Source organism: Prionailurus viverrinus, chromosome D4, assembly GCF_022837055.1.
Source record: "Prionailurus viverrinus isolate Anna chromosome D4, UM_Priviv_1.0, whole genome shotgun sequence".
In the NCBI taxonomy this organism is placed as follows: Eukaryota; Metazoa; Chordata; class Mammalia; order Carnivora; family Felidae; genus Prionailurus; species Prionailurus viverrinus.
The window spans coordinates 44,571,288-44,593,555 of record NC_062573.1 but is presented as its reverse complement, the minus strand read 5'-3'; the positions used below and the strand labels follow the sequence as shown (position 1 = coordinate 44,593,555).

The following is a 22,268-nucleotide window of genomic DNA, read 5'->3' as shown; positions in this document are numbered from 1 at the left end:
CTGTGACAGGAATCTTGAACATTTCTGGAGCTGAAGTTGCCAATGTTCCTGTTTTTTGGAATTATGTGAGGTTCTCAAATAAAAACTAATACGAGAATACTCTGTTCACATGCTTTCCAAATGTTTTTATTTTGCCTCTGACAGAGAAGGTCAGGACTGTGTGTCATGGTGCTTTGGTGTCAGAACGCATCCTTCTTGCCTCACGAATTGGCCTCTGACCCAAGCTGGGTGGAGGGAGCAGAGGCAGGTACTGTATGTGTGAATCAGGTGTTCAAGTCAGGATGCTAGAGAATTGGCCGTGTGTCATCCTGGGCTTTCTTCTTCCTGACACTGCGTGGTACAAATCAAAAGTTCGCCTGGAGGTCCTACTCAATGGCTACTGGCAGGGCTTTTGAGGTCTTTGCCGGGTCAGGCCGCCCATATGTGAGCTGTGTTTGGGCTGAGTTCAGCTCCTTTCCGTCTTCTCCCTCCTCACTGCCCCCCTCCTTCCCCTTAGTCTTGCCAGCTGCAACTGAAGATGTTTTCGCCTCTGCTTAAGGTAATAGCTGACTTAATGCCAAAGCCGAGCTACAGGCAAGCATTGAAAATAAATTTGCGGAGGTGGGGGGGGAGGGGCTTCATACTATTGGAAAAAGCCTTGGAATCTTTTTTTGGAAGTTTTTGTGTCCCAAGAGACTGTCCTGCAGAACCATCTTCCCCTTTTGAATGTCCTTAGTTGGGTCTACGAAACAAACGTAGTGAACATTATTGATACATGATAGGCTAGGTTTTAAAGCAGAGGTACAAACATTCCCTGAAAAACTATGTCTTAAAACAGTGTGCTGTCATCTAAGAAGCTGCTACATCCCAGTGGTGCTTCCCTACTCCTCTGAGTATACAGACAGCTGACTTAAAAGTCCTCTGGTAACCCTTTTGCACTGCTGACAGGGATGCAAATTGGTGCCGCCACTCTGGAAAACAGTATGGAGGTTCCTCAAAAATTTGAAAATAGACCTACCCTATGATCCAGCAATTGTACAACTAGGTATTTATCCAAAGGATACAGGAATGCTGTTTCAAAGGGGCACGTGCTCCCCTATGTTTAGCACCCCTATGTCGATAGCAGTGCTATCGACAATAGCCAAAGTATGAAAAGAGCCCAAATGTCCATTGATGGATGAATGGATAAAGAAGATGTGGTATATATGTGTATGTATATACACACACATACATACATATGTACACACAGTGGAATATTACTCGATGATCAAAAAGAATGAAATCTTGCCATTTGCAACAACATGGATGGAACCAGAGTGCATTATGCTAAGCGAAATAAGTAAGAAAGACAAATATATGATTTCACTCATATGTGGAATTTAAGATACAAAACAGATGAACATAAGGGAAGGGGCAAAAATAGTATAAAAACAGAGAGGACGACAAACCGTAAGAGACTTAAATACAGAGAACAAACTGAGGTTTGCTTGAGGGATGTTGGGTGGGGGGATGGGCCAAATAGTCAAGGGGCATTAAGGAGGACACTTGTTGGGATGAACACTGGGTGCTATATGTAGGTGATGAATTACTAAATTCTATTCCTGAAATCATTATTACACTGTATGTTAACTAACTTGGATTTAAATGAAAAAAAAAAAGTCCTCTGGTGTATCAGACCACCCAGTGTAATAGGAATGAAGTATTACAAAGAGGTTGGAACCCCAAGTCTGCCATTTTCTTGACAGGTGACAAAAAAAATCACCTAGGTTTGTCATCTAGGCAGTCAGTTTGTGTAAGGCTTCGTGAACTCAGCAAAACATCAGTCAGTACCTGGGGGACATAGTCGTGGCTTCCTGATAATCATGATACTTTCCCCTTCACTAGTTATTTATTGTTGTCTCTTCTTGGCATCACATTTGACAAGTGAGAAACATCCTTTGCCACAGTCTACAATTTCTTAGTATAATCTTCCACTCTTAAGAATAATTGTGGCTGACACTATTTATTTTCTACCTTCCTTTCGACTCTGATTGCAACACTAACCACAAAACAGGAGGCTTCATGGACCTCAGCTGGGAAGACCACACCTTGCTAAGGCAAGTGACAAGGGAAATCCATGTATCCTTAGTCTTAACACTTTCATTGGAAAGAGTTTAGAAATAGAGGTTAGAAATCATCTGAGAACTCAATGCCCACATGTTCTGTGCAGCACCATATTCATAAAAGCTATAATGCTGATACTAACAAATATTTTCACCTGTTCTTTTAAATTTTTTTAATGTTTATTTATTTTTTGAGAGAGACAGACTGAAAGCTGGGGAGGGGCAGAGGAAGAGGGAGAAACAGAATCGGAAGCAGGCCCCAGGCTCTGAGCTGTCAGCACAGAGCCCATCGTGGGGCTCAAACCCACGGACTGTGAGATTATGACCTGAGCCAAAGTCTGACACTTAACCGACTGAGCTACCCAGGTGCCCCTATTTTCATCTATTCTTTGGTAAATATCCCAGTAAGTGATTCCTTCTAACATGCCTGCATCTACAGGATATAGTTTAATACAAGTGGAATTTTAATATAGAAAATGGCAAGAAGACTAGGTCAAAACCATGCAAAGAATCCATTTGACATGACAGCACTTGAAAACCTTAAAATCAGTGGTTAAAGCATGTTTTTCTAGTAAATGTGGTATTTAGTAGGCCCAGTCTTGCAGAATTGGGGGACATTTCTATTTTAGATTCACATAGTTGTATTGATAAGGACACATTGCATATTATTTTAATATAAACCAATTATCCAAAATTTATATAACTTATACATAATACATACAGAAGATATGTTACTTGGTTTAGTATTTGTCAAATTATGACTGTTGCGTGAGCCATGAAAATCTTCCCTCTTCTTTACCCCTGGTCCACCAGGAAGCAATAATGTGAGGGCATTGAAACAGGTAATTGGGTATCTTCATAGAAGTTAGAAGATAGCACATAGATAAGCTTTCTGTGCTCGTTTTTTAGGTAGTTTTAGAAAACTGACTAAAAACCAATTATACCTATTACAAAAACTTGAATCTTAAAATATGTCAAGATTTAAATGTAAATTTTTAGACATATGCTAAGTATCAAATTCTGTCGGATTTGAAATTTATAGTTTCAGCTGATTTTAAACTAGGACTATTATAAGAAAAATAATAGTTCATTTTTATGAATGTGAGTGGGTGACTAGTGGAATTTTCTTGATCTTTCTCAATGGGAAAAATGTATGCAGTCATTTCTTTTCATCTCGGGGCCTTTGAGTGAATTTGGTTTTGTCTAAAATGAAAGAAAGGGCAGTTTATTTTTGCCACAGTCAGTATTGTAGTGATTCAGCAAAATACAACAGATTATCATAAACTCACAAGCCTAGATAGAGTTTGAAAGGGTGACCAAGTGGATAACCGTCAGTCTTCTTCCCACTCAATCCAGTCACCACATCCAGAGGCTGACTTAACATCAGATTTAGGAAATATAGAGCCCATTAAAAATCAGTAAGTCCATGTTTCTCTTACGACTTTGTGACTGCTATTTGATTGGTTTATTGCTAATTCTGATTGAGAAACCATTCTAATTCCCAGTTTTGAGCAGGCTACTTTTCCTTAAAAAAATAAATAAATAAAAATTTTAACTGATTTGTTTTGGTTTGCACATTCATATTCAAGGTTTGTTCCCCATTAACACAAATAGATTTTTTAATGTTTCTCCAACCAACTGGATTTGCTGACTACTCGCTTTCTTTCATTAAACTCATCTGTCATATATTAACACATATATTAACATGTTCCTATGGGTGCAGACTCCCATGGAGAAAACAGGACTCCAAACTCTTGCTCCCACTTCTGAAAATATATTTTGCCCCAGACTTCAGGTTTTAGAAGACTGAATTTGAGAAATCTCTTTTGTGTTGACAAATAACGCTTAGTAATTGTTCTTCTCTTAAACATATTTGAAAGTGGTCTCGAATTAACTGGGTTAGTAGTCTAGAAGTAGAGCTAAGGAGGGATATTTTAAGAATCCTAAGCATTCTTCTATCATTTGAGTGGACTGCAGAGGACATTATTTGCTACTCCAACAGCAATCCCAGAGAGGCTTTTTACGTTTCTAACAGAGTCCTTAAAAAGTCCCAATTATCATTTCCCGAAGAGTCAATCAAGCTTGCTGCTATTTCACTGGCCACTTTTGCAAGGTAGAGGGAAATTTTAAAAAAATTTTTTTTCAATGAAGCTCTCTTGCTCTGCCCTCTAAAACAGAGTCTGTTTCTTCCACAGGATCAGGGTTATGATCTTACTTTATATTTGCTGTTGTCAGATCCAGAGGAACTCAAATGGATCTGAGCTCTTACAAACTTGACCCTGTACCAAGAACTGTGAGACAAGCAGTCTACAGGTGCTCAAGTCACCATGCCACCCTTTACAACCTCAGACACATTTTCACATATAGGAGCAGAATACCTCCCCTTTGCACAATGGCCACATATCCCCCCAAGGTAATCAGCACATATGGCCCAATAACTATGGGGACTATAAAACAGAAGGTTTGAGAGTAGAATTATCCCAGAAATTCCAGGACATATATCAGAGTTGTTAAGTGGTAGGCCCTGTAGTAGATCTTCTTCTGTAAGCTATCACATGAAATCTTTACAAGTATATAAAGTAGATTGATCATCCTCTTATAAGTCATGAGAGAACTGAATCTCATAGTGAACGTGTATGATATATTCAAGCAAATGTACTAATTATCACATCCAGGTTGAGTTGTTTGTTCCCCCCGCCACGATGTCATGCTGCCTCTCTCATGAGTTAGGGCTATACAACACATAGATTCTTTATATAAGTAATGATATTCCAGGAGTGAATGTACGGATAAAAGACTGGGATGGGCACTATGGTCCTATTGGTCTTAAGTATAAAATTTCTAGATGGGGAGCAAATACTTTTAACAATTGTAAGACTCATGGTAGAACTGAGGATTATGTCATGGCTCTATTTGTTCCCTGAAAGAGTAAAACAATCAAAACAATTAAATTTTTTTCATTAAAAGAAGTTTACTATCCCATCCAAATATTTTGTGATATGACTTGTTCCTCAGGGAATGATCTGAGATTAACAACCTTTAGTTTTTCAAACTGAACTGAAACTTTTCTGCCTTGTGCAAGTATGATAGCCATATGGGACAGAAGTTTGGAGGCATTTTACAGATGATATTTTTAGATAAAGTCTGTTTTGATCCATTTGATCGGCTTTTACCCTAGGACAGAAATGTTAATGGAGAACCCAAGAAAGGAAAAGGGAAATGTCAGTTGAGGACATTTATGACTGACTTTGAATCAGAATACTAATAGCCCCACCCAGAAGCTTCACATTAGAATAAGGTCATAGGTTTTGGGAAGTAACTAGGAATTGACTTGAGAGCCAAGGAATGGCGGAAGCCATCCTGGCTAGGGATCCCAGATGCTTGGATGGCTGTGGGACCAGAAGTATTTTGGGAGACAGATATGTCCCTCTTTACCTTTCCTTTTTTTCCCCCCTCTATCCTTGCCACACTCGTACAGGCAGCATACTACTGCTTTTTGGATATTGACTTCAGATAACATACCTAAATATGTGAGTGAGAGCATTGTTATTATATGCAGAATTTTGCTGACTTGTAGCCACATCTGGAATTTTGAAACTCTTTAGATGTAAATTTTCACAGAATTTTCCAGAGCGATGTGTATGAGTGAGTTCTAACCATCATAGCAGAATGACTACTTTGTGGTGACTTACTGAACAGACACATTCCAGTAAGATCCACATTTGTACCAGAGCAGAAGACCAGCTGCTATCTTTTCTTCTCAACAAAGGACTCTTGTGTTTGAACAAAAACTATGCATTATATGCCCAGCAGCAGAAGGGAGTCTGAGCAGTGATGTCAAAGTATACCATGATGTCACCACAATTCACAAAGAATTACAGTTAATGCCATGTGAAGTGAGGCCAAATTCAACACTTTCCCTCTTGGGCACTTCACAGTCTAAGAGACAGAAGCAAGGCCGGAGGTCACGCCTTTGTATAATTTTGTTTCGCATTCTCCAGACACCCTAATTTTGGAAGCAGGGGAGAGAAGAAGACAGCCTGTTAAAGAAAAGTCCACTGACCATGTGCTGAGAATGAATTCTAGTCTATGTCTATACTAGGATAATTCTTAGAATTTCTACTGAAGACTACTAGACAAACAAATTTAACCAAAAGCAATACGCGAAAAAGTCCATATGTTTTTAGCAATAAATTTACACCACAGTTTGGCCAGACCCTGAAATAAATAAGAAAGGAGAAAAATAAATTAGATCAGGAGCACCTAAGAAACATAATAAATGTTGGAAATAAGACTTAGTCATTCTCTTTTTCCATTTCAGGGTATGTTTACCCAGCCATTAAGTAGATTAAATTCTTGATCTCAAGAAAGGCAGTGCTGGAAAAACACTTAAAAATATTTGCAATCTAATAAATTCACTGCTCCTTCTATCAGCTGTCTCATACCCCTAACATTGACATCATTTTCTTCCATTTGCTTAATAATATAAAGAGTTAAACATCAGAGAACCAGTGGCAATCCCCCAGCATCTCTAGAACTGCAAGCATAAGCAAGCTAATAAGGAGCACAGGAAAATATCTCTAGCTCAAATGGTAGAGAAGATAGAAATAAGACGCTTAAAAAACAGCACCTGGTCACATCTTATTGCAAGGAGTCCTCCTTTAGCCTTTAACCACAGAGGTGGTTAAAGTCCCTACCCTTTGATGAGAGTGTGGATGGGTAGGTTGGAGGTAGAGAAGGACTATGGTTCTGATCCAGCCAGATGACCAGCCAAAGGGCTAGAGCCCACACAGAGTAATGGGAGGAGTCAGGCCTAGCACTGTCCAAGCTAAAGTCCCTTTGGAAAAGCCAAAAATCAGGTGCTCAGGAGATCAAGTACAAAGTAAGCTTCCAGGTCCAGAGTTGATGTCAAAGCTAGGACGTGAAGCCTAGAGCACTGTGCCTAGTGGATAAAGAGGGAGACTCACTTGAAAATAATAAGCAATTTTGGAGCAGTGCATGAAGGACTTGAAACACAGTAGGCAAAGTGACAAGTGGAAATCAAAGTAGAAGTTGTAGTACTATAAAATGATGCATCCATGGAGATATTTTTCTTTTTTGACCGAGAGCTCTTTTTTGATCTTTGGAACTAGTGGCAGAGAGTTTAAGTAGTATAAACTGTTATTATGTTCTAGGGTGGGATAAGGAGGAAAATTCTTTGAAACATAATCTATCTCTCTCCCCACTAGCCTTGCCTATATACAGAATTCATTCATTCATTCATTCATTCAACAAATTTTTATTCATTGTTTGTTATATTATTAGACACTGGAAACTTGTGGTATTATATTCTAGGAGGAGATAGAAAATAAACAATAAACCTAATAAGCAAATTATATTATAAAAGAAGTGCCATAGAATGAAAAAAAAAAAAAAGAACAGTGTGGAACATGGGTCTGGGATGCAGCTTTAAATAGTCTGATCAAAGTAGAGCTTATTGAGAAGATGAAAGCTAACAGCAAAGCTTAAAGGAGGCTTTAGTGGTGTCTATGAGAGAATATTCCAGGGGCGCTTGGGTGGTTCAGTTGGTTGAGCGCCCAGCTCTTGATTTCAGTTCAGGTCATGATCCCAGGGTCATGGGATCAAGTCTTTCATGAGGCTCTGCCCTGAGTATGGAGCCTGCTTAAGATCCTCTCTCTCTTCCCCTTTTCCTGTCTCCCCTACTTATACTCTCTCTGATTAAAAAGAAAGAAAGAAAGAAAGAAAGAAAGAAAGAAAGAAAGAAGAAAGAAAGAAGAAAGAAAGAAAGAAAGAAAGAAAGAAAGAAAGAAAGAAAGAAAGAAAGAAAAAGAATGTTCCAACCAGAGGTGCTATCCTAAGAAAAGAAAGTGCTATTTTTGAAGAACAACAAGAAGAGTGAGCCAGAGGGAGATAAGGTCACAGAGGTAACTCAGATGATAAAGGATCTTGTGGGCCATTGGAAGGACTCTGGTGAATCCAAGAGGAAATTGGGTAGGCCTACCTACCAGTGATTCGTAAACTCAGAGGAGAGACTGTTATGTATTGGGAAGCTCCCTTTGGAAAATATTCTGGAGCAAATGGAATTAATGCCTTCACATAAATTTTTTGCCCACATTGTGGTGTATTAGAGTATAGGACAGCTACACCTCATACATTTGGCCTGATAACCTGTAGGTATTTACCAGTGTTTCTCTGTGACATGTGTGCGTTGCTGTTGAAAAAAAAAACCCAACAAATTTCTTTTTAAATCAATTCAATTGCTGCCTCAAAAAAGGAATCCTTCCCATTGAAAATATATTTTCAAAGCTACTGAAGGCAAAGATCCCACTTTTTCTTGATGCTCAATCTCAGTACTGAGAGCTGTAGGCTGATGTTGCTCTTGGCAACAAGTTGTGGCCGACAGACATGTTCATCCTCATTCTTCCTGTCTCCTCACTGCCCTTCTAACCCCCAAGAGGAACACAACACATCATGGAATAGAGGAATCACTCACTGATGACATAATGCTACTCAGCTTGGATTTCAACTCTGGCAACATCAATTCCCAGTAATGTGACCTTGGACAAGTTGTCAAACCTTCCTGAGTCTCAGGTTTTTTTTTTGTAAAATAGACATAATTTTAAGTAATTTTCAGGGATATTACAAGAATTAAATAATGTTAACTAGATTTATGGTGGTGATAATTTTGGAATATATATAAATATTAAGTCATTATGTTTCATACCTGAAACTAATGTTACATACCAATTATATCTCAATTTTTATTTTTTTAAAAATTTTTTTTTTCAACGTTTATTTATTTTTGGGACAGAGAGAGACAGAGCATGAACGGGGGAGGGGCAGAGAGAGAGGGAGACACAGAATCGGAAACAGGCTCCAGGCTCTGAGCCATCAGCCCAGAGCCCGACGCGGGGCTCGAACTCACGGACCGCGAGATCGTGACCTGGCTGAAGTCGGACGCTTAACCGACTGCGCCACCCAGGCGCCCCTATATCTCAATTTTTAGAAAAGAATTAAGTGAGAAGATATATATGGCAAATGTTTGGCAAACACTAGCTTACTCTCTCTTGTCTAGGTGGGTTTCCCTTCTTTCTCTACCTCCATACCCCTATGACCTTTAGTCTTAGAGATCTTACTCCTTTTCTGTTCTCAACTATTTTGAGGAAATTATCTGATTAAACCCATTCACCCTAGATTGGACTATGCCTACTACTTCTTTGTATTCCCCACAGCACCATAACAGCCAGCATAATGCCTTATGCTCAGTTGGTTGGGTTTAATTTAAGTATAATCAACAACTTCATGTGTTAGTCCTCCCAAGGGTATTTGAACAACAAACAAAGGACTCAACCAGTGGTTCCCAACTTTGTAACACAAAGGTGTTCTTTATTATTTTTTTCCTATGGGCCTTGTGTTTTGGAAGTTTCCATCTACTCAAAACACTGCATGTATTAACTAATAATTTGTTTTCCCATTTTATGACTTAAATACCTGAGTATAAGTAAAAAAAATAAATAAATAAATGCAGTAAAGATCTGGATTCAGCTTATTTGTGTAATGAGATGGTTGGGGGCTTGGGGGGCTTTATATGCTTTTATTGCAGTAAATATATTTCCATTAGGCCTTGAAAATACTAAACATAGCTCATGGACCACTATTAGCACCTTTGTGAATGGTCAGGGATTTTGTTTTCTCATATTAGGGAGGTGTGAAGCACAAGTGTAGATGGAGAGCGTACCTTCCCATTTACTTCCTATATGTGTTTCCAAGTCACATGTACAGATGAAGCCACCTATCCATCCCTGTGCATGTGTCCTGCTCTGGTGGCAGTGGTCTTGATAAGAATAGTCAACTTTGTTATCACCATTCACCATTGTCATAATAAATATTATATTGTGTGTGTTTCCATGGTTCATAGAGATCCTACCATAACCTATAGTCGGAAATCCCAAGTTGGAATTGTGGTTTTGTTAGTCACCATCTTTGTTACCTGGGGGAAGTTGTTTAGCTTATATGAACCTCAGTGTTATAATCTGTACTTGAAATCATTCAAATCTTAAGAAAGTGTTAATTTTTTTTCTAAGCCAAACAGTATCCAGCTTTATTAAAGATACTTTCCGTAAACAATCATGGTATTGCAGGCAGGAAATGGGCAGATGGTCATTAACAGTATACAACAACTTTCAAACTCCATTTTTCAATGGGCTACCAAAATCAGAATGCCACTGTAAAACCCAATGAAGTCTTCATTTGATGCTCTGAACAGGGAAAGTTTAGAGTGAAGGTTAACATTTCACGCTTAGCATATTGCTTAACAACTTTTCACAAGCTGACCCTTACTTTCGGGAAATGAAAATGGCAGAATTATCAATCTGAAGATCCACAAGCTAAAAAAAGAACTCTTTTAAGGGACTGGGAACCATTTCTTAGGCTCAGATTTCAGGAGGTCTTTGGGTTTAAGGGAGTCAAGTCGAAGGCAGAGAGGGAGATAAGGACAAAAAAATGAATTTTAGTTTTTCCACACCACAAAATATCTGTGCCAAGATGGCTAATGTGTGTCAACATCAAGGAATCTCTTCTCCTGGGAACCAAGAGGAATTTTCTCAAAACTAGAAGAGACAGTTTTTTTCCCCTCATATCAATCTAGCTTCCAGGATATTCTATTAGTGACGTATGCCCTTCCCCCCAAACAACGAGTGTTCTGTGTGCTAATAACATAGCTTTAAAAAAAAATTCTGCATTTTTATAATACTTGATTAAAAATAGTATTTCAAATTGTATGATCACCAAAGTATACATTTATCAAAAATGCACACACTTCACTTGACATCTCTGGCACCTTTAACTTTCTGCGCCTCTTCTGTTTTGGCATCTCCGTTCTCTGCAGGGTTATTCCCATCCTTGCCAACATCAGCTTTCCCCCTTTTCCCTTTTGGTACCTTCTACCCCTTCTTTGCAAGGACCTTTTTGGTCTTGGGCTCTGGCTTTGGAGGAGTAGGTTTAGTAGATCACCTTAGATTTTCTCTGGGACTCATCCTTTACCTTGGCATTATCTCCATTAGCATCCCCATCAGCCTATCCCTTGACTATGGTGGCAATGGCAGCAGGGCACAGGCATTGGACACAGAGATGCAGCAGCACACGGACTTTGGTGGGTCCAGGGGTCTCTCCTCTTCTTCTTCACACTGTTCAACAAGGTTATTTTTAAGAGAGAGATTTGTGTTGAATCATCCAAATGATAGTCAGCTGGTTCATTTTTCTGGCTCTGGAATAGTAAATTGGTGTAGTCTCCTCCAATGATAGCCATACTCTGTTGGATTTGACCTTCTAGAGCACAATGTCACTGAAGATTTGGGGCCACATAAAATCTCAGTGGCAAAGAGTGCTACAGTTGATTAGCAATGTCTGTCATGGGTCCTGGCAGGAAAAATAGATGCACGTGTACCATATTTTTGCCAGCCCAGCCCTAAGTGGTATGAAGTCTATTCTTAGATGAAGTCTATCCATTAAAATGCTGTGTACCTAGATGATTTGTTTTGGCTTCTGAAAATTTGCTTTTACCAAATGTTCCCTGACCACTAGAGTTCATCAAAGGTAATTAAAGAGCCAGTTCTTTGAAAGGTCTTATATTTATTTGTTCAGTTGTTATTGGGACATTATTACATGGCACTGTCTTTCAGAAAACCACAGTAAATGTATATCTAGGATTTCAGTACTTTGAGTAGTTATGGTTCTCCTCAGCCAGTTTGTCATTCATTCATTCCATAAATATTTATTAAGTGTCTACTACAAGGAACACATTATCCTTTACATTTTCTAGAAGATCCAGTAATGTTGTAACTCTTGCAATTGCTCATGTTTTCCTCTCTTCTAGGAAGCTCATTTTCAGACATGTAACCCACATCTAGCCAATGTGTATAACCTCAGTATGCATTCTGTGTAGTTCTCTCATTTCTGGCTTTAATTCATCTTTCTTACTTATTTTTCTGCTTGCCCCATATTCCCATGTGTGCTTGTATTTATTTTATTGTCTTGAATTATATACATATATCTATACATATATGTAGACATATATGTATATATATGTGTGTTTATATATGTACGTATATTTGCTGTAGATATTTTTGTAAAAAGGTAAAGCATAAACAAATCAATCAATATCTAAATATTTTGAAGGTGAAGTTGGAGATTACAATATCTTTCCTATTAGTGTAAACAGTAAATGAGTTATAAGTATGTAAGAGCTCACTCTTCCCCATAAAGTTCTATCTGAATTAAATAATTATAAATAAAAGCAGCTGTGATCAGATTTGCACAGTTAAGTTTTCCATATTTGTCTTTCCTTGTGCTGAAAATAAAGGGATTTAAAAGTTTCTTACCTCATGGTGTTGGATCAAGAAAAGCTTGACATCACTGGCTCAGTATTTGATGCTAGAAGTTGAGGTCCTTATGGGAAACCATTTGAATTGGGGCCAGCAGTGAACCCATCTAAGCACGTCAGTTTGGGGCATGGTATCGGCTTATAGATTGTGTTTATTTACATTCTCCAAATTATTCAGATGATAATCTTTCTTTTTCCTGTGGCTCCTAGTGAAGACATTTTATTATACATATTTCAGTGTCTAGAGAATTCCAGTCTTGTCGTCTGTCTGTTCACTCACTATTAGCTCTGTAAAATAAAGGGAGAGACCCCTATCAGCACACTCTATAGCCCTGATGCCTAAAATTGGCATGATGTGCTTCAAGTCTGTAAGCCAATTCGGATTGGATAGTATCACCCTAGTTTTTGTTTAAGGAGGGTTTTCTTCCCCCCCCCCCCCCAGTAAACCCTGAAGGAGAAGGAAGAAGAATCAGCAGTGGTAAGTGTGTATGTTCTACTTAAACGTAGGATGGAGGACTGCACGTCTGTGCTTGTACATACGTACGTGAGTGTGAAAAGGGTACAATCAGGACAGAAAAGCAAAAGTTGATGACTGGCTAATGGTGTTTAAACTACAAAAATATTTTGGAGCTTTTCACTTTTTTATGTCACCTGAGATAAAATTTTGTTACCAAAAAAAAAAAAAAAAAAAGAGGAAGAGAGAGAGAGCGTAACATTGTGCAGTCATTTCAGATGCAGAGAATAGACTGCTGTATCAAGTTGATACCTAGTAGCAGAATACGAATAAAATACATTAGGCCAGGGGCGCCTGGGTGGCTCAGTCGGTTGGGTGACCAACTTCGGCACAGGTCATGATCTCACGGTTTGTGAGTTCAAGCCCCACGTCAGGCTCTGTGCTGACAGCTAGGAGCCTGGAGGCTGCTTCGGATTCTGTGCCTCCCTCTCTCTCTGTTCCTCCTCTGCTTGTACTCTGTCTCTCTCTCAAAAATAAATAAAGTAAAAAAAAAATACATTAGGCCAAAATATTCGGTTAGTGTTCCACCCTTTATAAAAATATTCTGCGTAGTTGCCAAAGTTATGAGTGGTCACTATCTCACTTTAATGTTTTGTCCAGAATGGGGTGGGCCTGGGAACTCAGTGACCTGAACATTGCCTTCTATGACACTTCACTAATAATGAGCATAGGTGCACTTGGGAAATAGTCTCTTAAAAATACTAGCCCTTTACTATAATTCTTGTGCATGCATCAGGACAGAAGCTTAAGTTTGACCTGTAGTTGTCATTTATGATGTGTCTGTTCTTCTGTGTACACAGATACAAACAAGCACACATACACACATACATGTGCATTTTTGTCTACGTATGTGCTATCAACAACTGCAGTCTAAAGCTGCCTATCTGTAATCTACAATGCCTTCATTAACAAACCATTATGTTTGCTATGTGTTTCATTGATTCACCAGCATTCACTGTGCATGTCAAATGTCAAACGCTGTGCCATACAGCAGAAGCACAAAGATTAATTAATGAAACACAGCCTCTCAAATAGCCCATGATCTGGTATGGAAACAGACATTAATAGATTAAGCTCAATATAAGTTATACAACTACTTGAATTGGGTGTATATAAAAGAAACCCCAAAGTAATAATGGCTTAAGCACATGAAGGATTTACTCTCTCACAAAAAAAAGAAGTCAACTCGTCATCAGTCCAAGGGGAGTTCAAGAACCAAGCTCTTTCTTTCTGTTCTGCCATCCTTACTGCAAGGCTCCCATTCTTAGTATTGTCTCATTTTTCAAGATAGCAACTGGAGACAACAGGAAGGAAGGAGAGTGTTAGAGGGCAGGAGGGGCTATCTAAGTCAGCTGCTTTTTTAAAAATTGTTTAATGCTTATTCATTTTTGAGAGAGAGAGAGAGAGAGAGCACAAGCTGGAGAGGGGCAGAGAGAGAAAGAGAGGGAGACACAGAATCCGAAGCAGGCTCCAGGTTCTGGGCTGTCAGCACAGAGCCCAATGCGGGGCTTGATCTCACGAATCGTGAGATCATGACCTGAGCCTACGGAGGACACTTAACTGATTGAACCACCCAGGTGCCCTAATCAGCTTCTTTCAAGTAGACTTCCCAGAAGTCCCACACAACACTTTCACTTTTATTTCACTATTTACAAGTTGGTCACACAGCCAATGAAAAATATATTCTTTTAACTGGCTATATTGCTACCCCCAAATAAAATTGAAGTTCTGTTACTGAGAAAAATAGGGAAGATGGATGTTGGGTGGCAACAAATAATCTCTGCCACATGGAGGTATGAACAAATGGCCGCATAGAGGATGCATAGAGGAATAAAGCCATTAGCTCTGGAACCTAAAAAAGTCTTTTTTGAGGAGGAGACACTTAATTTGAGATTTGAAGAATGAATAGGATTCTTCCAAATTAAGAATTTAAGAAGAGCACTCTAGGCAGAAATAATAGTATGTGCAAAGGCACAGAGAGATCTGTCATTATAACTGCCAAATAAGCTCATTTCTGTATATTTCTTTTTTTCTCTGTTATTAATGATATCCCTCAGGGTAATAGTTTAACTAATTTTTTTTTAACGTTTATTTATTTTTGAGACAGAGAGAGACAGAGCATGAACAGGGGAGGGGCAGAGAGAGAGGGAGACACAGAATCTGAAACAGGCTCCAGGCTCTGAGCTGTCAGCACAGAGCCCGACACGGGGCTTGAACCCACGGACCGTGAGATCATGACCTGAGCCGAAGTCGGACGCTCAACCGACTGAGCCACCCAGGCGCCCCAAGTTTAACTAATTTTTAATTAATCTAACAGTTATTCCAGATCAATAGATTGAGGCAGACTGAGATATGTCAATAATGATTTTTTTTGATATAACTGCAAACAGTTTTCCACTTGGACCAAAATAAGAACATTTTATCTGATGCTAAAATATTCCACGTTTTAAAAATAATTGAGTTAGAATATTTTGGCACCTTAAACAGGAATTGATACAAAGTAGGGAAAAGTGTGTCAGGGAGATGTTTGTCTTTTCAATTCTGAAGTTAAACAAAGACGAGTTCGAACTCACTTGGTTCATATTTTGATGCCCATAAATCCACTTAACATCTGGTTAAGTTAGCCTTAACGTATGTCACCTTCTATTTAGATGCTCCTATTAGACTGTTACTTTGGATCTGTGAAGCTGGGTTGTTCTTTTCTTAAAATGGCTTTGGAGCCATAAGACATCTTTAGGATTAGAGAGAGATTTTCATGGTAATCTCCTATTTGGCTCTTTAGATACATGAGAGACTGCTAAAATTTTTCCAGAGAAAGTTAAATATGTTGAGGAACCTGAAATTTATTTAGTTTAAAGAGTAAACCCAGTTATTTTTGAGACACCTGAGAGTGTAAATTCCCACGCCCACTGCCTATCACCCTTCCATAGTGCTGAGTATCTTATAAGATTAGGGTCATCTCTTTCCAACCCTAAGGAACAGATGAATCAATGGTTCTTTGAATACTGCCTAAATTAAGACTGCCATGTTTTTCCAAAGGATTCAGCCCTATTAAGGCAATCAGATGGTTTAGTCTTCTGACATTTTTGTTTTTGTTTTTGTTTTTGTTTTTGCCAACTTTGGTTTTGAATTACTTTCTAACTAGCTAGTTACTGCACATGACTGACGTGCAGTAAATCTCACAGCAGCGCTCCCCTTTCGTCTAGTTAACTCTGGCATCTCATTCATATCCCAGCTCAGAAGACTCTTCTTCAGGAAGATCTCTGACCTCCCTAACCAGATCAAATTCTCCATATCTTATGTTCTCAGGGCATCACATATCTGCGTTTTATAGTTTGAATCACGATTATCATTTTACATTTTTTGTGTGTGATGCTTTGAGTAATATGTTCCTCCACTACTAGACTCTAAGTCCCATGGGGGTAGGCCCTTATGTGCTTAAATCACCATTGGATTTTGCTCCTATCACAGTGCCTGGCCCATAGCAGGTCTTGGTCATTGTTGGCTAAATGATTAAATGATTTTTTTTTTGTTTTTTGTAAATAAGTTACTTCTGGACTCCCATTTCACACTGCGCTCAGAATACAACTCAGCTCCTATGTGGATTCGTCTACAGAAAGTTTTTGAAAATAATTTTACTGCAGCTCCATAGAAACATACCAATGAAGTCGTAGGCCAGCATGTGCTGGCTCTGCAGGGATGAAGCTTGGGTGAATTCTGACGTGGCCTCACTGCAACCTGTGAACATATTGAGGTGAATTGCAGCGTGACCACAGTGAACCCCTAGGACAGAGCCAAACCACCTTTGCTCCCCACATAAGGCTGGGCAGTGTGTTTTCCTGACAACTTTGTATTTCAAACAATGTACAATTGTTGAAGGAGTTACTGCCTTGTCATCTATTTTAAAAGTTTCCTGTATATGTATGATGTGTATAAAAATACACATTACGGCATTTTAAAATGCAGCACATGTGTAATGCATTGCTAAATAATTGTATTTCTCAAACCTTTGCCTAAACGTGTGTTTGCAATTATTAATTAAAGGTACAAAAGGAAAATCAAGCCTCAAAGAAAGGTCATATTAACAATCAGATTTTTGAAGGATGAAATGGATTGTGGAGACTTTCTGGAGAGAAGCCCCTTCCAATGTCAATACAGTTTTCATTTGACTTTTGTCAAAGACAATAGTTGAAATCATTTGGAAGTGAAATAAGTCTTTTGATATTAGCTCTAACTAGAACTATAGAGATACAACCTGATACAGTTTGGATTTGAATTTTTTAACTTGAACACTGGAGAGGAAAGAAAGAATAAAAGTACAAATGAGTTTGTCCATATACTTGATTAAGTGCTTGTGATTTTGTTAAGCCTGATTTGGACTAAGCATAAATGTTTTGTTAGATGTGTTTAGAACTCAGCTACTTATTAGCAAAGTAACCTTGGCAAGATTCATGGCTTCAGCTATAAAATGGAGAGATACCTTGCCTAATTGTTCTCAGAATTAACAAGATACTTGTGTCTGGTACAGGACATGGCCAAGCAAAAAGGGCCTCAGTATTGGTTCTATCTGCTGCCTTCCACATCAACCCTCCTCTCCTACCACACATACATACAATGATCTTGCCTCTGTCAGATGATTCTGTGATTGTCTCTTAGTTGTGCTATAGAAAGGGAAGTATTTTCATTATCATTCAGCAAATATCTATTAAGGGCTTATATTTTGCCAGTATTCTTCTAGTTGCTTGGAATACATCAATGTACTCCAATGGACCCCATATATAAAACCCCTTCCCTTACACAGCTTACAGCCTAAGGAACATATGGAACATGAAAATAATTCTTGGAACTTTTCCTGCTACAGTTACTTCGTGATTGTATTTTTGTAGTTTTCGTGAATCATAATTATTGACAGTGGGAATGATTTTTTAATGAAGACTCTATAATATCAATAGTTGAAGATTTCCTTTCTCCCTCACCTTCTCCCCTGCCTCTTTTCTATCTCTCTCCCTCTGTCTCTCTGTTTCTCTCTCTCCACCCTTCTTTCTGTTTATATATTTAAACTGTAAAAACATCGTTACCTGTTTTCTTCCCTAGCTTGATTGAAATTCCAGCTGAATTCACTCCCCTTTATGGGAAGCATGTTTTATGCTTCCTCAGAAATGAAGGGAGGGTCATTTAGTGGTTGATAATGGGCCTCACAATGGATCCCTACAGTGAGCACCTGCTTGAATTATACATCTCTCTTTCCTGTTAGATTGTTGGCTGTGATCACCAGCTCGGAAGCACCATGAAGGAAGATAACTGTGGAGTCTGCAACGGGGATGGGTCCACCTGCCGACTGGTCCGAGGGCAGTACAAATCCCAGCTCTCTGCAACCAAATGTAAGACATGACAAACATGGGGCAATCTTTGGGTTTGTTGGCTAATTCATCTCCCCTGATTTCATGCTGGCTCACCTCAGCATCTAGGGAATAACGCCACCACCAAAATGAATATGAACCTGAAAATGTACAAAGCTTCATGTTCCTGCTTTGTGTATTAGTGTAGGTAGACCAAGTCCGGTAACCCATTGCAACCCCAAGGAGGAAACTTTTCCTTGGTGGCGCCACAGGAGTGAACTACACATGAATCAGGACACACTCTATTTATAAACGTAGACATGCAATTTGCTGCCCACAATGAGGATGGGCTGCATCCAAGCCTCAGCCTGATATGTAGTCTGGTGTGCCTGGTGGAATACGGCAGGGAGAGTGTGCAGACCTAAACAAATTCACTTCCTACCACTGTGAAATCACGCTGCCTTCCTTTACAAAATGACCTTTTATTGGTGCTGATCACAGGTTCTTTCAGAATTAATATTGGGCAGCGATTATGTGAAGCCATTTATTGACTCTTGTGTCTTAGCCTCTCTATACAATCACAGTAAATGTATGGTTATTACAATATGTGCTGAGAGCTTTGCATGATCATCTCATTTTACCCCTATAACAGCCATTTAGCAAGGGGTTGCTTATTCTTATATTATGAATAAGATAGCTGAAGCTTAGATAGATTATGTGACTTGCTCAGAGTAGCACAACTCTAAAGTAGTAGAGCCAAGATTCGAGCCCAGAGTCCAATTCCAGAACCTAAGCCTTATTCATTCCTCTAAACTGTCCCACAACCCTGCTGACTGCTTCCATGGTGGGACATTTGAAAGCAATTAGATGGATCAAGACAAGGTACCTCAGATGTCTGCCCAGCTGGGTCTTGCTAGAGGAGATGGTATATGTTCTCATGATACCTAAAATAACAACACAGTCACACAGCAATCCAGATCATTTTACAATACAATGTCCTCTGTGATGGTCACTGCTCTAGGTACTGCATCAGATACAGATAGAAATAAGGCAGCTCTTGGGGTACCTGGGTGGCTCAGTCGGTAAAGCATCCAAGTCTTGATTTTGGCTCAGGTCATGATCTCACAGTTTGTGAGATTAAGCCCTGCATCAGGCTCTGTGCTGACAGCATGGAGCCTAATTGAGATTCTTTCTCTCTCACTCTCTCTCTCTCTCTCTCTCTCTCTCTCTCTCTCTCTTTCTCTCTCTCTCTCACTCTCTCTCTCTCCCTCCCTCCCTCCCTCAAAATAAATAAATAAACATTAAAAAAAAAGAAATAAGGCATCTCTTGTACTCTAAGACATATATTTTTAGAATAATCTGACCTTGCTTGGTATACTGTCTCCAGATTTTGCCATTATCCAGAATCCTTTAATAGATCTTTGAGTATCTTTGCATGTGTCTCCCCTGGCTTGGGAACTGAGAAGGAATATCTTTACTGAATGTGGTTTTGTTCTCTCTACTTGTTGACTAGCTTGGAAAAAACAGTTGACATTTGGTGGGGTCTGTGGCTTTAAATGGACATGTAGGTCAAGAAAAAAGGCAGTGTGTGCTAGAGAATTATTCCCAAAGTCAGAAAAAGGCAGTTTGCTCAAAGGAATAGGCTCTAGGGAAGAAAAGGTAGTAGCCAGAAAGACTAGGGACTTTTAAACACCAGAAACATTGGAGGTACCAGCTCAGGGAACTCTACATTCTAACACCCCTGCAGGCAGTGAAAAATGTGAATCTGTGGGGGAGAGAGACTCTGGCAGAGAAAATGAAGGATGAGGTAAGTTAGACATTGATATAGTACATTCAGGTGAGATTTTTTTCTTTCGTATGTTGGTAGCTTCTTTCTATAAGATGAAAAATTAAAGAATTTGGAAGATGAAAACCAGAGGATAGAAGCATAATTCTTTTGTAAATCTCTGAAGTCATGGTGGGATATTTGAGGGAGGGGGAAAGCTACATTTTAAAAGTCACTTATATGGAAAACAAACCCTAGAAGAGTTAAAGTCTTCCTAATTATTTATGTCACATAATTGAATCAATGCTTGTTATCTAGGAATCTGGGAATTTCTGCTAGGCACAAAAAAAGGAGATTGTGCTGTCTTGTGCAGTAATTGCTCTGTAGCAGGGCCAGGGGTAAAGGTAGGGAATCTTCCTTGCATTCCCATTCATGTTATCTGCCTAAACACTCTGCCTGGATAGATAGTCCTCTTACCCTCCTGTTAGGGTGTCATCAGGGACCTCTGGGGCCTGAATCACTGGAACAATGTGGAGAAGCTCTGAAAGAACAAATTGAAGCGAACTAAGGGCCATAAGTCATCCCCAGGTCTGCCAACAGGTATTTCAATGAAAAGCACTCAATTCAGGACCAAGAATAGGTAAATTATATAATACACAACCTGATGATTATCCATAATGACAAAACACAATTGATTCATTTACCTTAGCACTGACGATGCCTCATGACAAAATGATTTATCTGAATAAAGCCCAACATATGCATGTACCTCGCCACAATGTATAGCAGATGCTGAACAAACTGCCTCATTTACGTTTTCTCCACCCCAGAAGAATCTTCCACCCTATATTTACAGACTGTGAGTGACCCACAGGCAGGGAAGATTAGGCTGCTCTGCGGGGCCCAGTGTGCTGGCCAGGTGAGCAGTTCCCCACCCGTGAAGGCCTGGAGGAGCTGTTCCAGATCTGTCCCCTGCACTCTGCCAAAAGGCACTGTAAGCCAGCCACATGCTCTCTTCGAACTCCTAGCACTCAGATTCCCCACATTGAACTCATTTTCTTCTGAACTTATATCCAAGATTTTTTTAATGTTATCAAGCCTTGGGGGAACAAAGAGAAAACAGAAGAGTGGAGAAAGACCATGGCGGGAAGTGCCAGAAGGAAAAAGAGAAGTAGGAGAAACTTATCCAATGGCTGCCATTTGCTGGCACATAAAAAAGAAACCATCTTTGTATCAAAAGACATTATAATTGCCTAATACAAATACAGACAAGAAAGAGAGATCAAGGCACATTTTCCCCTTTTTTAAAGGCAAAGGCTGTCCACTGATAGCATTCGGTCTTTCCATTTTTCCCGGTCACTTCAACTTCCCAGCCCAACAAAAAAAGAATAAGTTTAACTAACATTAACTTTTGATTCTTGAAATTAAAGGCTCATTTTCTTGCAAATTGTATTGGCTTGTACCCTATTACATATTTTCCAAGTGTATGCAATATATACTTAGAACTAAAGCCAGCCTATTTGCTATCAATTTAATATCTCCAGCTTTGCAAACCTCTCATATGAATTGGTGTGTTTTGAAATCACCTGGATAGCCTAAGGCTCCTGAGGGACAGAAAGAAAAAGAAAAAACAAAAAACAAAAAAACAGACAAAACAAATAACTAAATAAAATGTGTGTGTGTCATATGGTGGTAGGAGTCTTGGAAAAAAGTAAAGCAGGGAAGAACAAGAGATAGGGATGGGCTGCCAGCCAAGTGTGTTACAGGGAGTTGCAATACTCAACAGGTTAGTAAGAAAAGGACTCACTGATAAGGTGGCATCTGAACCAGGATCTGAGGTCACCATGCAAAAGTCAAGGGAAAAAGATTTCCAGTCATAGAGAAAAGCAAGTACTAAGGCCCTGAGGTAGACATATCCTTGGCATATTTCTGGAAGTGCAAAGAAGCTAATTTGACTAAAGTAAAGTAAGTTTAAATTTTTTTTAACATTTTTTCATTTTTGAGAGTGAGAGAGACAGAGCATGAGTGGGGGAGGGGCAGAGAGGGAGGGAGACACAGAGTCAGAAGCAGGCTCCAGGCTCTGAGCTGTCAGCACAGGGCCCGACGCAGGGCTCGAACTCACAAACCGTGAGATCATGACCTGAGCCAAATTCGGACACTCAACCGAGCCACCCAGGTGCCCCTAAAG

At 39.3% G+C, this 22,268-nt stretch overlaps 1 protein-coding gene and 1 pseudogene across 3 annotated transcripts in view; one reads left to right on the top strand and one right to left on the bottom strand.

Annotated features, from left to right (window-relative positions):
* Window positions 1-22,268, top strand: part of ADAMTSL1 (ADAMTS like 1) — an 888,150-nt gene that overhangs the window by 618,419 nt on the left and 247,463 nt on the right. For all 3 annotated transcript variants that reach the window (XM_047830980.1, XM_047830979.1, XM_047830981.1), the window contains one exon: window positions 18,231-18,357. In XM_047830980.1, the coding sequence (XP_047686936.1) occupies window positions 18,231-18,357 (127 nt within the window). The remainder of the gene's footprint in view (window positions 1-18,230; window positions 18,358-22,268) is intronic.
* On the bottom strand, window positions 10,901-16,724 carry LOC125150438 (non-histone chromosomal protein HMG-17-like; annotated as a pseudogene).